A 16,917-nucleotide genomic window follows, 5' to 3' on the forward strand; every position below is an offset into this window, starting at 1 on the left:
TGCAATTGTGTGTCATATGCACACCACTTAAGAATCACGATATCTTTTTCTAATTTATATTCAGTTATCACTGTTTTCCATATTTTTAAGGTTAACCTGATCCATGGATTTTCCATACTTCTAATGAAATCTTGTAAGTTGCTGTCAGCCATCAGGGCTTGTATTGGAATAGGAGTTAGACCCTCTTCAATGTTTTTCCACTGAGCATCATACGAAGGGTTACACCAACATATAATATATCTTAATTGTGCTGCCCAGTAATAGTCTCTAAGGGAGGGAAGGCTCCATCCTCCTTTTGCTTTTGGCAATTGCAGGGTTTTAAATCTAATTCGAGGTCTTTTACCTTGCCATATGTATCTGGAGAGAATTTTATCCCATTCATTGAAGTGTTTTTGACCTATTTCTATTGGAAGAGTTTGGAATAGATATAATAACTTGGGTAAAATATTCATTTTAATCGAGTCTATTCTTGAGCTAAAACTTAAACTTGGAACTAGATTCCATCTTGAAATATCATCTTTAATTTTTTTTTCTATCGGTATATAGTTGTGTTGATATAGTACTGTAAGATCCTTCGGAATGATAACCCCCAGATATTTAAAATGTTCCGTTTGCCATGCTAGATGATATTTATTCTTAATTTCATCTACTGGGTTGTAATTATATGTGAGTACTTGTGTTTTGTTTATATTAATTTTGTATCCTGATAGGTGACCAAAGTAATCAAATGAATGCATTAATTTAGGTAGGCAGTTTGTTGGTTGACTCAAGAAGATCAAAATATCGTCTGCGTAGCAGGCCAATTTATGCTCTTCTCCCTGAATATTAATACCTATTATTTCTTTGTTTTGTCTTATATATTGATTAAATGGTTCTAGGTATAGTGCAAATAATAATGGCGAGCATGTACAGCCTTGCCTTGTGCCTCTCTCTAAAGTAAAACTATTTGACAAGCCACCATTTATTTTGACTCTAGCAGTAGGTTTATTATATAATGCTTGTATTGTTTTAATTATTGTTTCATGCAGGCCAAATCTGTATAGGACTCGGTAGAGGAAACTCCAACTTACCGAGTCGAAAGCCTTTTCCGCATCAATACTAATTACCATCGCAGCTGTTTTGTTTTTTTGGATATGGTTAATTATTTGCAGTAAGTGGTTTAGGTTAAAGGAGGACGTTTGGGTCTGTATCCTCCTCAGATCCAGGAGATGTCAGCACAGTACCAGCTTTTGTTGTTTTTCATTAAATAACTGCCTATGTTAGAAACATCATGATGCAACAGTTTTTTCAGATGCAGTTTTTATAATTTTTATGGAATGTCCTTTGTGGTGGACAGTTTTCTTTTCTTTTTTTTTGTATAAAGTTGTGAAACTCTTGTCCACAGAACAGTAAACCCAGAGCTGGGTCTGAGGAGGTGAAGGGTTAATGACTACGTTTTGCTTCTGAAATGTCAAATATTTCAAACACTTCCCAGAAAAATGAGCCTTTCAGAGTAAAGCGGTCCCACTGCCTTAAACCAGTGGAACAGTCCTCCACTGTTCAGCCTGTAGTCAGAGTGAATGTGAGTCTTTATGCTCCTCAGGTAGAGCTGAACACACATGAATACAGACCATCATTCACAGGCACACACACATGAATACAGACCATCATTCACACACTCGTACCCTTTGAGCAGCCATTGGTCGATGGCGGTCAGCGCCAGCACTCTGAGCAGCAGCCAGACGGCCAGAGGGAAGAAGACCAAGGTGAAGGACTGGACGAAGAAGTGGAGCCGAACGTGGAACAACGCACTGGTCAGCTCCTGTAGACACAACAGAAAGGGTACCATTCAATAAGGACAGTCCTGCAGTCAGTGAAACAGCATTTTACCCCACACATCATGAAATTAGGGATGGAACCATGTGAAAAGTTCATATCACGGTTATTGTGACCAAAATTATCACAGTTATTATTATTATTGCGGTATTGTTGGAATTGTGTTCAAAATGTTCAAACAGTACTGATACACACACTGAAAGAATTTAACCAAGTTGGAAAAAAAAAACAACAACAAAAAAAATAAAATAAAATAATAGTCCCAATGTCCCTTCTGTGTCAGAAACATTCAAATATTAACCCTTAGTGGTCTGAGTCTATTCTGTCTGTTTTTCAGTCCTTTTGATTTGGCCTTTATATACTATAGAAACAAATGTTTACTATACCCATGTTTGGGATCTGTTTTTTCAGCACAACTTCATCTATCTCATCTGTCTATTATTTTTTCACTTTAACCTACTATAAAAACACAAAAGGACCAAAAAAAAAAACACAAAAAATATAAAATTCGATTTGAAAAATGTATATAATTTATTGCATATATAACACACAGATGTTTAATGAACCTTTTCACAGACTTTAAAAGTGAATATTGGTTCCAAATATTAGGTATAGAACATTAAAATTGTAATAAATTAAACTATACTCAAATATCTGACATAAAAGCAGATCTTTACATAGGGTTTTTTTCCCCTAAAAGTGCAGTAATCAAACACAGTTATCATGAGAATTAGAATTTAAACACTAATACTAACCGTCTGCGATTTTACCGCCGTTTATTGTTATACTGGTAATCGTTACATCCCTAATGAAATATACAAACTGAAGACATTACAGTGCTCCAGTCAGAAGCTTTAGTCAGGTTCAATCAGAAATACACTGCCCACCCCAAAAAAAAGTCATACGTGCAATATTTGACTGCACCAACTTTGGGTTGATTCCAGGAGATATTCACTGTGACGCCACATAATGCTTCTGTAGTGTCACAGTAATAATAATAATAATTAGTGGTGGGCAGTAATTAAAATTTTTAATCACAATTAATTGCGTGGATTTCTGCGATTAATCACGATTAATCGCATAGTTATATTTGGGGGGAGGGGGTTGCTGGCATCAACAGTGTGTATTTCCTTTCAGTGATATTTCAGACTGCAGTACTTCGCTGATAAAAATAACTGCACATGTCAGGGCTTCCAAACACCTGTGTCCTTCTCCCCCCCACCATCTGAAGACATTTCAAATGAAAATGTCCATGGAACAGACCGCTACTGTTACACATGTTTATGTCCACACATGTTTATTTCCGCTTGTGAGTGATTGACAGGAGTCTTAGTCCCACTAATCAGTACTAATACTAATAAGAACAATAATATGTGATGTTCAGTTGTTCAAAGTAAACAAAGGGGGCCTTCTAGTGGTGGGAATAAATTGCACTAACGTATGTTTTGTCCTTTTGGTGTTCCTGTAGTCAGTTCAGACATAAGAAGGAACTAACAGACACGTTTCTTTCACTCTGTTTGTACGGACAGGTAAACGTTTGTCTGTGAGTATTTTCTGTTCAGTTGTTGTCAGAATGAATAGTATCAAATATCTCTGATGTGAACTTTTGTTGTTGGATAAAAAGACGTTGTAAATCTTAAATTACTCTGTAAATGCTAATCGTTAGCATGTCTATGGATTTTCCCATTCAAGTTAGCATCGAACTAGTGATCTTTTCCCATTCATTTAAATGTATAATGCCATGTAAATGTACTAAGGCAGTGAACAGAACTCAGACATATTTTGTTTGTATGCGTCAGTTTTACAGTGAGTCTACAGGAACAGATTTGGACACAAGTTTTGGTAGTCCGTCTTTTCTTGTTAAACCTGTTGTCTATCTGCAGCTAATTGCTACATGCACACAAGCAGAAGAATAGGAGTTAGAATTGTACTGTCCTCGCTAAGACGTCTGTACTTAGTCTGAGCTAGACAGCGAGCTAAACTCTGAACTGTCGATGCCAGATCTGTGCTCTGAAGTCTGCAGCTTTAATGTACATACTTGACATCATGCAGATTGACAAAGTGGAACTATAAAATAAAGACAAAATAAATCAATTAGCTATGTCTATTAATGATATGCATATTCACAGAGAATGCATAGCTGTAATTATTCTAAACACAAATTGACTGCTAATACAACAATCACATCATAAATAAGTACAAGTCAGTTCAAAGGCTGGCATATTAAACACAACCAATGAATTTACATAAACTTAGCATGAGCCTGTATAAAGAATTAGCAACCCATCTGCTACTGCTAGCATAAACGAATTAGCGTAAACATGTCAATAACACATTGTAATAAACACATCCAAAATAACGTCATAAACATGTTTCTAACGGCACGTTTGCATGTGAAATTATTTAGAAACAACAGAATGATTGATACATACAGGCGTTGAACTGCAGGAGTTCCACACAGTTTGATTCCGCATTACTCGGACAGTTTTCTCCTCTCAGCTACACCAGCGCATGGTGCGTGTGGAGCGCCAAAATAAAAGCATGAGTCTGTATGTATAAATGAACTAAGACTTGCTTGAAAGGCAGAACGGCATTAACGGGAGATGAAAAAAAAACAATTGTCGGCATTATTTAATGAATGCGTTAACGCAGTAATAACACGTTAACTTGCCCAGCCCTAATAATAATAATGGATTAGATTTCTATAGTGCTTTTCTGTGAACACATAGTCAAAGTGCGTACAGTGGATCCATTCTTCATCCACTCTCACATCCTCCCTCTGGTGGAGGTAAACTCCATCTGTATCCACAGCTGTCCTGGGGCCCCTTCCACCTCTGAACATTCACACACATTCATACTCCAGTGTGAGCAGCAGCACTGGAGGCAAGGAGGGGGACGTGTCTTGCCCAAGGACACAACAGCACATGGACTGAGCGGGATTCGAACCGCCAACCCTTCGGTTATTGGACGACCCCCTCTACCATCTGAACCATGGCCGCCCCACATGTTTTAATCTCATCCTTCTGTAGCTGAAATATTTCCAGACATTCCAGATTGCTTTTGTTTTTGGCCCCAAGTCTGTTTTCAGTGATTTTCTTTTGTTCGTCGCTCTTTTGTTTTTTCATTGTTGTTACCAGTGACTCACTCCATGTGCAGGGGGCGTGGTCTGTTTCAGCAAACTGATACAGAAGGCTTGTGATTGGTGGATGTCTGTGCTCAGTGTGTGTCAGATGAGAACATGTTCAGTTCATTTCCCTCGTACATTACAGGACCTGTGATGGGACTACTGTGCACACACACTGCAGCTGGAGTCAGGAACAGAAACAGTCTGAACAGGTCTGGCTCCAGTCTGGATGTGAAACCCACATTCATTCTGTCCCTCTAACAGACTGGAGCAGAATTCACTGCCTCTGCCAGTGTACTACATTCATCACAAAGTCAATTCAGAGTATGAGCGCTTGTACCTCTGTTTTTAATGACAGGCCACTGTTGAAGAAAATGAGTGAGACGGCGATGTACGCTATGGTGACCTCTGGTTTAAGAGGACCTGAGAGAGAGAGAGAGAGAAGAGGGAAGAACAAGAGAACAACACATTTTCAGTTCATTTTCATTTTATTTATTCATTCCAACCTAAATGATTGGACAGGAGCAGAATGAAGAACACTTCTAACACCTGTCCCTTCCTTCAAACATCTGCTTCCATCAGATATGTTACCGTTACAGTTATTACAATAAACTGTTTACATGACAGTCAATGAGGGCTGTTCAAAAATATCAGTTCTGCAATATATCGCAATATTTCATTTCACAATACTGTATCGATATTAAAAAGTACTGTATGGATATTTTTAGGTATTTATTCAGATGCAGATATGGTGGAGATTCATTGTTGTTTTTTGTTTACATTTTCTTTATTATTCTTTAACACTCTTTTCTTCAATAATGTTGGTTCCTTTGTTGGATTGAACTCAAATCCTGTTCTGATGTTAGTTGTGAACTAATAGAATCTGAACATTTGAACACGATCTGAAACTGGAATGTCTGTAAAACAGAATTTCAGTTTGAACACAGTTGGAACATTTGGTGACAGAACATTAGATCCTGTTGGGATCAAATACAAATGTGTTTAGTATTTGTGCAGATTTATCGTGTAATTCACTTATTCAAAGAAATAATCATTAAAAAAATGAAGCAAACAAAAAATTGTCTTTTTAACAGTATCCTGACATATCATATCGTGATCCTAATATTGTGATTTTTATCGTATCGCCAGATTTTTGCCGATACACAGCTCTACAGTCAATGCAAATGAACAAATCCAAAATCCATAAGTTAAATTCTTTCATTTCATGCTTTTATAAAGCTTCTCTGTTCTTTCCTTATACATCCTCTTAAACTGAAAAATATTTGTACGGTTCTTCTCTTCCACTGCCACAGAATTCCACATTCTGACACCCACAACACAAATACGCATTTTCTTTACATTAGTTCAAACCCTTTGCTGTTTCAAATTAAACCTCCTTCTATGTTCTTCATCCTGTCATACTAAAACTAATAATCTCTGCAAATTTGCAAAAGTCTGTTTCTCACTCTAAACACAATCAACAATGTCCTAAACTAGGGCTGTGCATGGGCAAGAATCTGGTGATATGATTCAAATCACAATACTAGGATTATGATATGATATATCATGATATATAATGATACTGTTAAAAAGGCAATTTTTTAAAATGATTATTTCCTGGAAAAATTTAATTATACCATAAATTTGCACAAATCCTAAACACATTTGTATTTGATCCCAACAGGATCTAATGTTCTATCAGCAAATGTTCAAACTGTGTTCAAACTGAAATTCTGTTTTCCAGACATTCCAGTTTCAGATCCTGTTCAAATGTTCAGATTCTATTAGTTCACAACTAACATCAGAACAGGATTTGAGTTCAATCCAAACAAAGGAACCAACATCTGCCTCTCACACAGAAAAAAAATGCTTTTAGGAGGATTCAAATAAACACTATTGAATAAAACAGTGTTAAATAATAAGAAATAAGATAGAAACAATAAAGAAAAACAAAAAAACACAAATGAACCTCCACAATATCTGCATTTGAATAAATCCCTAAAAATATTCATACAGTACTTTTTAATATTGATACAGTATTGTGAAATGAAATATCGCGATATATTGTAGAACCGATATTTTCTAACAGCCCTACTAATTAAAATTTTGGGTACGGATCTTCCTTTTTCCAACACTGACCACCACAAAGTTTTCTGGTGTTTAGAATTATTCAGGACAAACTTCAGTATGACAGAAGAATGTTGAAACTGTGACATAAATTGTTATTGTGTGTGAGCAGCAGTAGAAGTCTGCATCATCCGAACAGTAGCAGAACAGGTTTATCTAATCTAGCAGGTCAGATATGAAGGAGCTGCTTCAGTTTATCTGAGTGCATTTATCAGTTTAAGGTCATAAACTGGTTTGAACTCTGACACTACAACCACAACAGTCTTATCATTACACACCTTCCACTTTAAATGTAGTGAACTTCTCCTCCTTTAGTCCTAATCTGATTACACACAGGTGGGTAACAGCTGTTCTCATTTCAGTCTGTAACTAAACTAACCGGTGGCATAGTATTTGTGAGCGCGCACACGGGATCGCGCATCATTAAATAATGGCATCCGCTGTGGGGCGTGATGGTGTGTTTTCATCTGAGTGCAACGTGTCCTTAAACTGACACACACACACACTCTCACACACACACACACACACACACAGTTTATATTCCCATTCACAAAAGTATGAAATTTACAGATTCTCTTCAGTCAAACAAACATAACCATTTATTGACATTTCATTTTCAACATCTACACTTTTCGTCTCTTTCGGCACAAAAATGTCCTTTCTAACTGATCCTGTTATTGTTCCCACAGTCAGAACACACCAGGAGTATGGAGGTGATGGACTGAACTGATGAGCCAAACTCCACACTGTGGTTCTGTCTAACACATGACTCTGGAACTGGAGAAATACTGCAGAGCTGATGTGTGCAGAGGAGTTTATGGACTGGAAAATGTCCTGCTTTAATCTGTGTGATGTGAGTGTTGTTAAAACTACTATACATGAAACTAAAGCAAACTGTGTTCAACACATGACTAAAGTAAACCGATTAAACTGTAGGGTGTGACCTGGTCAAATAAATAAAATAAAATAAAATGCTTCAGAGTGATTCCTAACTCGGACCCTCTCACCTCCTTTGACACCGAAGCTCGGCTGGACTTTGGCCGATAAGATGACCAGGACTATCCCGATAATGAACCATTCCTTCCGGATCCGTGCCAGCAGGCCCATGGTCCAGGCCCAGACCCGGGCTGAACCGGGTCAACCCCCCCCAGGTCCACTCACACCAGCCGGACCGAAGTTTGACAACTCTTCGGCTCCTCAGTGTCGGATTTTCAGCCTGAAAACACAAGAACCGAAGCAGAGCCACTTCCGGACACGTGGGCAACCGCCGGGCCGTAAAGAGTGGAAAAGTGCCGCAACTACATGTACATTACCGTAAAGGCAGTATGGACAACAACAACACACTGTACACTGAAAAAGGAGAGGAAAAAAAGGAGAAAAACACAAAAAAAGAAAAAGACATTCCAAATCCCAAGGTTTATATTTAGCTTACTGCTCACTGAGACTTCCTTATTAACTTTTATGGAGATCTGCTTTTAAAACCACAACTGATAAAACTGTTTTACAACAAAAACGAGCCATAGGTGTCATAAATAAAGTGGGATATTATGATCATACTAATCCATTATTTTTAAATTCTCATGATTTGAAGTTTACAGATTTGATTTATTATAGAATAATGCAAATCATGTTTAAGCAAAAAAAAAAAAAAACAAAAAAAAAAAACCTACCAGATTGTGTGCAAAAGGTTGTTTTTTATAGCATCTGAAAGTGAATAAGAGTTGAAAGATGGATGTGAATTTGTGTTAGAAAAAGCTACAAAAAAGAAGTTTAAAGAAGGTGCATTTCTTTTAAAGGGATTCAACTGTGGAACAGTGCTAAAGGTGTGTAAATAAAACTTTTATATTGTGAGTTTTTCGTTTTGTATTAGAGCAAAGCAGTGGGATTCAACTGTGGAATAGTGCTGAATTAACACTGTCATGTACTTCCTTTGTTATGCTCGGAAAAGCATTATAAGCATCTATATTTGACATTTATGAAAAAAAAAGAAAAAAATCATCATGAACAATACCCACAATGCACTGCACAGATACAAAGGTGTGGTCAGGACTAAAACTGAGGGATTTAAATCATTCAGCTGAAACTGTTTCATACTTTCCACTATGTCTACAAATGAGTAGAATAGACTGAACATTTTATAGAAATGGAATCAAACTGAAATCATTTAAGGACATTGGAATTAAGCATTTTAGTAAAAACACAGTCTGGGTTTACAGTGTAGGAGGAAATCTTTTTATTTAGATGGAATGGACGTCCCTTAACATTTAATGGGTTTTCGCAGTAAAAACAGCCATGCTGGGTATATATTTGTATTTTCATCAGGGTTGGAGCCAGTGTTGTGCGTCTGCTGTGTGTTCTTCAGGGTGTGCACATGGACCCTTCCATTGTCTGGTCTCCTTCCAGGTCATCAGCTGCTGCACAGCGCTGGGTGAGGTCGACAGTACGTTAGTGCTGAACTCTGGGATCAGGAGGCGAGCACGAGCGATTCCCACTAACACCTGAGAGAGTCCCACACACCAGGAAGAGAAGAGAAGGCAGTGAGTCACTGAAGAAGGGCCATGTTTTCCTGTCAGATGACTTCAAAACATTCAGTAAACCACACGTCTCTCCTCAGATAAATGTCTTCTTGACCTGGAATCAGTATAAACTGACAAGCAACAGCAAAGGTGAGGACTGCATAAAAACCTTCAAATGAAAAATGCATCTGAGAAGGGATGCACTCACTTATCCACAGAGTTGTGATACACTGTAAAAAAAAAAAAAACAACCCAAAAAAACGTTAAATAATAATACTGTTCAATAACAGAAAATAACCATCTGATAAAAATATGGTAATTTTCCATAATTTAAATACAGTTTCTTCCCCTAACTTTATATGAGATTTTGCATATTTTTTGACTTTTTAATGTTTAATAAAGAATATTTACATATATTAAAACAATCCAATTCCCTATAAATATATATATAAATAATTTTCAGTGAGACTCAGTTGTCCAATCCACTGATAAAAACTGTATTTGGACAGTTTATCAGTGCTTATACATCAGTGGTTCTTAACCTTGTTGGAGGTACTGAACCCCACCAGTTTCATATGCGCATTCACCGAACCCTTCTTTATTAAAAAATAAAATATGATTTTTTTCAAATTCAAGACACAGGTATATGTTTTACTGGTGCACAAAATGAATCGTGCATTAACATCACTGTGTTCAAAGAACAAAACCAATACAGTGCATGAACTCACAACAAATTCCATACCTTTTCACAAAGACATGACCTTTTTTAATACTACCACACTGAAATGGTTTTAATTTTTAACCTTATGTATTCCAATAATGAACTTATTGTATTTATGCTATTTATCATTTTGAACATTTTAACACACACCCATCACCTAATTTCCATCAGGCTACAATAATAATGAATATTTACTGCAAATCAGTGTGACTTCTGCCGTTGTCGAGTGTGTGTCTTGACCTCCGCCGAACCCCTGAGACTGACTCACCGAACCCCTAGGGTTCGATCGAACCCAGGTTAAGAACCACTGTTATACATGTTATACATTCACAAAAATACATTTATTCAACAGTTTTGTTGTGAAACCTCCTGTAATTACACAAGATATTTGTCAATGAACAAACAAGTCTGGTTCAACTGACAGAACTAATACTTCTGTTACTGTTAACTGTCAGTAATTTTATCTGGTTTTATTTTTTTTTTTACAGTATTAAACTTAAAATTAACAGTTTAATCTCATAAATAGAAAAGAAATATTTGTGAAATTACGATCCATTTGCAAATGTATTTGAACTGTATTTTTCTGTAAAAAAAGAAAAGGTTCTTTTAAAAAAATGTAAATTTTCTGGTTCTTCACAGTTCTAGTTTTTTCCTGTTCTTTTCCATTTGACATGTAAAATCACAGTCTGTTTTTTGTCAGTTCATTGATATTTTCCTGGATCTGAAAAATACAGGAAAAATCTATCAAATAAACAGTGAAAATTCTGTTAAATGACAGATTTTTTTTACAGTGCACACAGACGTGACCATACGTACCTGTGTTTTGTGCATGAGTTCAGTGTGTCTCAGTTCAGTGACTATCTGATAACTCTGTAGGTAGTGTTCCACAGCCTGTTCCAACTGATTCTACACAAACACAAGGACACAGACTGGATGAGCTGAAGGGAGCGCTGCACAAAGAGGCTGTCAGCCTTCGGGTTTGGATTCAGTCAAATGCACTTGTTAGTGCGGAAGGTGCACCACAAACTCATGGACACAGGCAGAAGAAGACTGCAGCCTTTTCACTCTTTGTTTTGCTCTCTGTGTTCGTACCCTGCTGTAGTAGATATCACCCAGACACATGCAGACGTCCAACAGGATGAGCGGCATGCTGTTCCTGAAGCAGATGTCCTTTAACGTCTGCAGACACTGGATCGACTCATCTGTTTTCCCCTGACTGACACACACACACACACACACACACACACACACACACACACACACACACACAAAACAAACATCTGTAGCAAGGTTATTATCGTAAACGAAAACTAACCAAATGACCAAAACTAGAATTGTCAGGATATATGTTAAACATATGTCCTTATCTGAGCTGTTGTCATTGCATGTGTTCAGGTGTGTATGTTTACAAGAACTTCAACACAAATGAATGTCATGTAAATGTTTTCACATCACCCATGTGGTCACTTCACATCCATTACAAATTTAACATCCTTTGTCCATTTTGACCAAATAGTGAAAAAAGATTCCTTTTGACCCTTAAAACCAGATGTCCACTTCTCCAGAGTGTAAATGTCCTGTACCATGTCCACCCATTCTTCTGCTGTGGGTGCTTCAGACTTGAACCATTTTCTCCTGAGAGTCTTTTTACTGTCAAAAGCATTAACAACAGCTTTCATCTTTCAGAAACCAGTCCTCACATGAAGTATCTCCTAAGTACCAAGGTTATTATCGTTAACGAAACTAATGAAATGACCAAAACTAGAATGGTTAAAACATTTTCATTAACTGAAATAAATAAAAACTAGAATTAAAAGAAAAAACCATAACTAACTGAAACTGTATTGTGTGTTTACTAAACTAACTAAAACAGATACAAATTCTGGATCCAATTCCCTTGGTTTTGGTCTTTGTCAATGTCAGATTGATGTTCAATGGATTTCTTTGTCTCTCTCAGTTTTCTGTGCTGTCTCCATACGACACTTTTTGCTCCGTCACTTGTGTTCACTTGTGGTTTCCAGTCGTCTTCTGGTCCCCACTCTACCTGGAAACATGGAGACTAAAGCAGCAGAGTCCTGTCTGGGATTGATTTGAATAGGAGCACAGAGAAGAAGAGAAAAGAGACCACTGAACTACAACTGAACTACAACTGAACTACAACTGAACTACAACTGAACTACAACTAAACTACAACTGAACTACAACTGAACTACAACTAAACTACAACTGAACTACAACTAAACTACAACTGAACTACAACTGAACTACAACTGAACTACAACTGAACTACAACTAAACTACAACTGAACTACAACTGAACTACAACTAAACTACAACTGAACTACAACTGAACTACAACTAAACTACAACTGAACTACAACTGAACTACAACTAAACTACAACTGAACTACAACTAAACTACAACTGAACTACAACTGAACTACAACTAAACTACAACTGAACTACAACTGAACTACAACTAAACTACAACTGAACTACAACTGAACTACAACTGAACTACAACTGAACTACAACTAAACTACAACTGAACTACAACTGAACTACAACTGAACTACAACTAAACTACAACTGAACTACAACTGAACTACAACTAAACTACAACTGAACTACAACTGAACTACAACTGAACTACAACTGAACTACAACTAAACTACAACTGAACTACAACTGAACTACAACTGAACTACAACTGAACTACAACTGAACTACAAGTAAACTACAACTGAACTATAACTGAACTACAACTGAACTACAACTGAACTACAACTGAACTACAACTAAACTAAATCTGAACTACAACTGAACTACAACTGAACTACAACTAAACTACAACTGAACTACAACTGAACTACAACTGAACTACAGCTGAACTACAAGTAAACTACAACTGAACTATAACTGAACTACAACTGAACTACAACTGAACTAAATCTGAACTACAACTGAACTACAACTGAACTACAACTGAACTACAACTAAACTACAACTGAACTACAACTGAACTACAACTAAACTACAACTGAACTACAACTGAACTACAACTAAACTACAACTGAACTACAACTGAACTACAACTAAACTACAACTGAACTACAACTAAACTACAACTAAACTACAACTAAGCTACAACTGAACTACAACTGAACTACGACTAAACTACGACTAAACTACGACTGAACTACAACTGAACTACAACTGAACTACAACTGAACTACAACTGAACTACAGCTAAACTACAACTGAACTACAACTAAACTACAACTGAACTACAACTGAACTACAACTAAACTACAACTGAACTATGACTAAACTACGACTAAACTACAACTGAACTACAACTGAACTACAACTGAACTACAGCTAAACTACAACTGAACTACAACTAAACTACAACTGAACTACAACTAAACTACAACTAAATTAAATTAAACTAAAACTAAACTAAACTGAAACTGAACTAAAACTAAGCTAAACTAAAACCAAGTTAAACTAAAACTAAACTAAACTAAAACTAAACTAAACTAAATTAAACTAAAACTAAACTAAACTGAACTAAAACTAAACTAAACTAAACTAAACTAAACTAAACTAAACTAAACTAAAACCAAGTTAAACTAAACTAAACTTAAACTAAAACTAAACTAAACTAAAACCAAGTTAAACTAAAACTAAACTAAACTAAAACTAAAACTAAACTAAACTAAATTAAACTAAAACTAAACTAAACTAAACTGAACTAAAACTAAACTAAACTAAACTAAACTAAACTAAACTAAACTAAAACTAAACTAAACTAAAACCAAGTTAAACTAAACTAAACTAAAACTAAACTAAACTAAAACTAAAACCAAGTTAAACTAAAACTAAACTAAACTACAACTAAACTAAAACTAAGCATTTAGAAAATAACGAAAACTAATAAAAACTATCCAACCTGCTCTAAAAATGAATTAAAATGAACTGAATTAGAGAAAAAAAAGTCCAAACTAAATCAAACTAAACTAGAATGAAGAATCCAGAACTGTTAGAACCTTGCTCTGCAGTGACACTTATCTAGTAGTCCAGAGGTTCTTCAACTTTTTACAGTGGACTACCCCCTGAAATACATTTTATATCCAAGTCCTTTGTACTTTGTAAACAAACTACATATATTGAACTATAATATATGAAATAGAACAAACCTGTATGAGTAAATTTGTCAAAATATAAATTAAAAGTGCCCTCTTTCATGGATAAGAAAAATAAACGAATAAATGAACCTTTCCTCAACAACAAAACAGAATTACTGAATTATTCAAATAAACTCATCTTGAATAATATGAAATAGAATTGTTCTTAAAATGTTACCAAAGCTTGGGGGGGGGGGCTCTGAGTTTTTGAAACTATTGAAATGAAATAAGGTCAGAAGTGTCAGTTTGAGTATATGAATGTATTTATTGTGTTTTATATTTCAGTATGAAGTCTCATTGTTTATGTTGTCTTCAGTCCATGAAAACTTGTTCAGTCTATTTCTAGTTCCCCCTGGACTTCTTCCAGTGGTGGTCCTTCAGGGCCTGCAAGGCCTCCTCTGCTGGCCTAAAAACACACGTCAACCGCCACCATTTGACAAACACTGTAGTAAGAGTCACGGAGGTCGAAAGCAGCGTAGGTCCACACATACATAACCAGTAACACCACAGACACCCCCCCCCAAAGCAGAAGCCTGAGGTCCTACCTCTGGAAGGACTTAGACACAGCTGTGTAGGCCAGAGCCAGGCCTGGTCCATCCTGCAGAGCTGAGCACACCTGTGTGTAGGCCTTCAAGTACTGGACACAAACACACACATGTACACACATGTACACACATGTACACACACATGTACACACATGGTAGAAACATGACTTCATGCTGTCAGAGCAAAAGTGAGGAGATCATACACTGTAAAAAAACAAACAAACAAAAAAAAACAGTAAAAAAACAGTATTATTCCTTCAGCTGGGGCACCGAAAAAATACTGTTAAATAAGAGAAAATAACCATCTGATAAAAATACAGTAATTTTCCATAATTCAAATACAGTTTTTTGCCCTAACTTTACATGAGATTTTGCATATTTTTTTTGACTTTTTAATGTTTAATAAAGAATATTTACATGTATTAAAACAATCCAATTCCCTATAAATATATATATAAACTAGAAGCACTCGGAGAGCGCAGACCTCCGCCAAGGCTGATCAGTGGCCCCCCCTGTGGGCCCCCCCCACACCAAGGAGGTTATGTTTTTGCCAGGGTTTGTTTGTTTGTTTGTCTGTCTGTCCGTTAGTGTGCAACATAACTCAAAAAGTTATGGACAGATTTTGATGAAATTTTCAGGGTTTGTTGGAAATGGGACCCCCCTGGGCCCCCCCACCCCCGATCACCACCAAAATTTTATCATTTCTTCCTTATCCCATTTCCAACAAACCCTGAAAATTTCATCCAAATCTGTCCATAACTTTTTGAGGACAGACAAACAGACAAATAAACAAACCCTGGCAAAAACAGAACCTCCTTGGTGGAGGTAATAATTTTCAGTGAGACTCAGTTGTCCAATCCACTGATAAAAACTGTATTTGGACAGTTTATCAGTGCTTATACATGTTATACATTCACAAAAATACATTTATTCAACAGTTTCGTTGTGAAACCTCCTGTAATTACACAAGATATTTGTCAATGAACAAACAAGTCTGGTTCAACTGACAGAACTAATACTTCTGTTACCGTTAACTGTCAGTAATTTTATCTGGTTTTATTTATTTATTTATTTATTTACAGTATTAAACTTTAAATTAACATTTTAAATAGAAAAGAAATATTTGTGAAAGTATGATACATTTGCAAATGTATTTGAACCGTATTTTTCTGTGAAAAAAGAAAACAATTCTTTTAAAAAATGTAAATTTTCTGGTTCTTCACAGTTGCAGTTTTTTTCCTGTTCTTTTCCATTTGACATGTAAAATCACAGTCTGCTTTTGTCATTTCATTGATATTTTCCTGGATCTGAAAAATACAGAAAAATCTGTCAAATAAACAGTGGAAATTCTGTTAAATTACAGATTTTTTTTACAGTGTAGGTTTTTTTTTTTCTTCTGCTGAACCACTTCATACTGCTGTCAGAGCCCAAAACCACATTCAGTATTTCAGTCTGTAAATCTGAGGCTGTGGACACAATAATTTGTTTCTATTTTCAGATGTAAAAGTTTCTGTGCATTAACACACAGTGTTCACACTGCGTCTCCATTGGAATCCCCCCAAAGAACAGAATTTTAGAAACACTGCGGACAAACTGAGTTCATTTTTGTACTTGACTGTCTGTATAAGTTTCATAAACTGAAATTTAGTATTATTTCAATAACAAATAGAATCAGTGACCTTGACATATTGCTAACTCAGCTTCTAGAGCAGGTCTGTCAAACTCCTGTGAGTTCAGTTCCACATTCAGACTAATCTGATCTAATCTGGGCTGAACCAGGAAAAGAACAGAAATAATAGGAGAAGAACTTTTGAGTGAAAAAAGTACAATTCCATAATGAACATGTTTGAATCCACAAACTGTACTTGAACATAACATG

General features: G+C 36.1%; 1 protein-coding gene and 1 long non-coding RNA gene across 2 annotated transcripts; both read right to left on the minus strand.

Moving 5' to 3' along the window:
• Positions 1 to 1,597: 1,597 nt before the first annotated feature.
• Positions 1,598 to 8,321, minus strand: LOC115438157 (sodium/bile acid cotransporter 7-like). The gene is made up of 3 exons (XM_030161581.1): positions 8,074 to 8,321; positions 5,280 to 5,362; positions 1,598 to 1,801 (listed from the first exon to the last, which is right to left on the minus strand). Exons 1-3 carry the CDS (start codon positions 8,171 to 8,173, stop codon positions 1,613 to 1,615), a joined length of 372 nt encoding a protein of 123 aa, XP_030017441.1. The 5' UTR covers positions 8,174 to 8,321; the 3' UTR covers positions 1,598 to 1,612.
• A 1,175-nt stretch (positions 8,322 to 9,496) lies between these two features.
• On the minus strand, positions 9,497 to 15,128 carry LOC115438160 (uncharacterized). Its single transcript, XR_003938037.1, has 4 exons — positions 15,039 to 15,128; positions 11,396 to 11,519; positions 11,120 to 11,209; positions 9,497 to 9,564 (listed from the first exon to the last, which is right to left on the minus strand). It is a non-coding gene; the product is annotated as an uncharacterized LOC115438160 (long non-coding RNA).
• Between the last annotated feature and the right edge of the window lie 1,789 nt (positions 15,129 to 16,917).

Source organism: Sphaeramia orbicularis, chromosome 18, assembly GCF_902148855.1.
Source record: "Sphaeramia orbicularis chromosome 18, fSphaOr1.1, whole genome shotgun sequence".
Taxonomy (NCBI): domain Eukaryota; kingdom Metazoa; phylum Chordata; class Actinopteri; order Kurtiformes; family Apogonidae; genus Sphaeramia; species Sphaeramia orbicularis.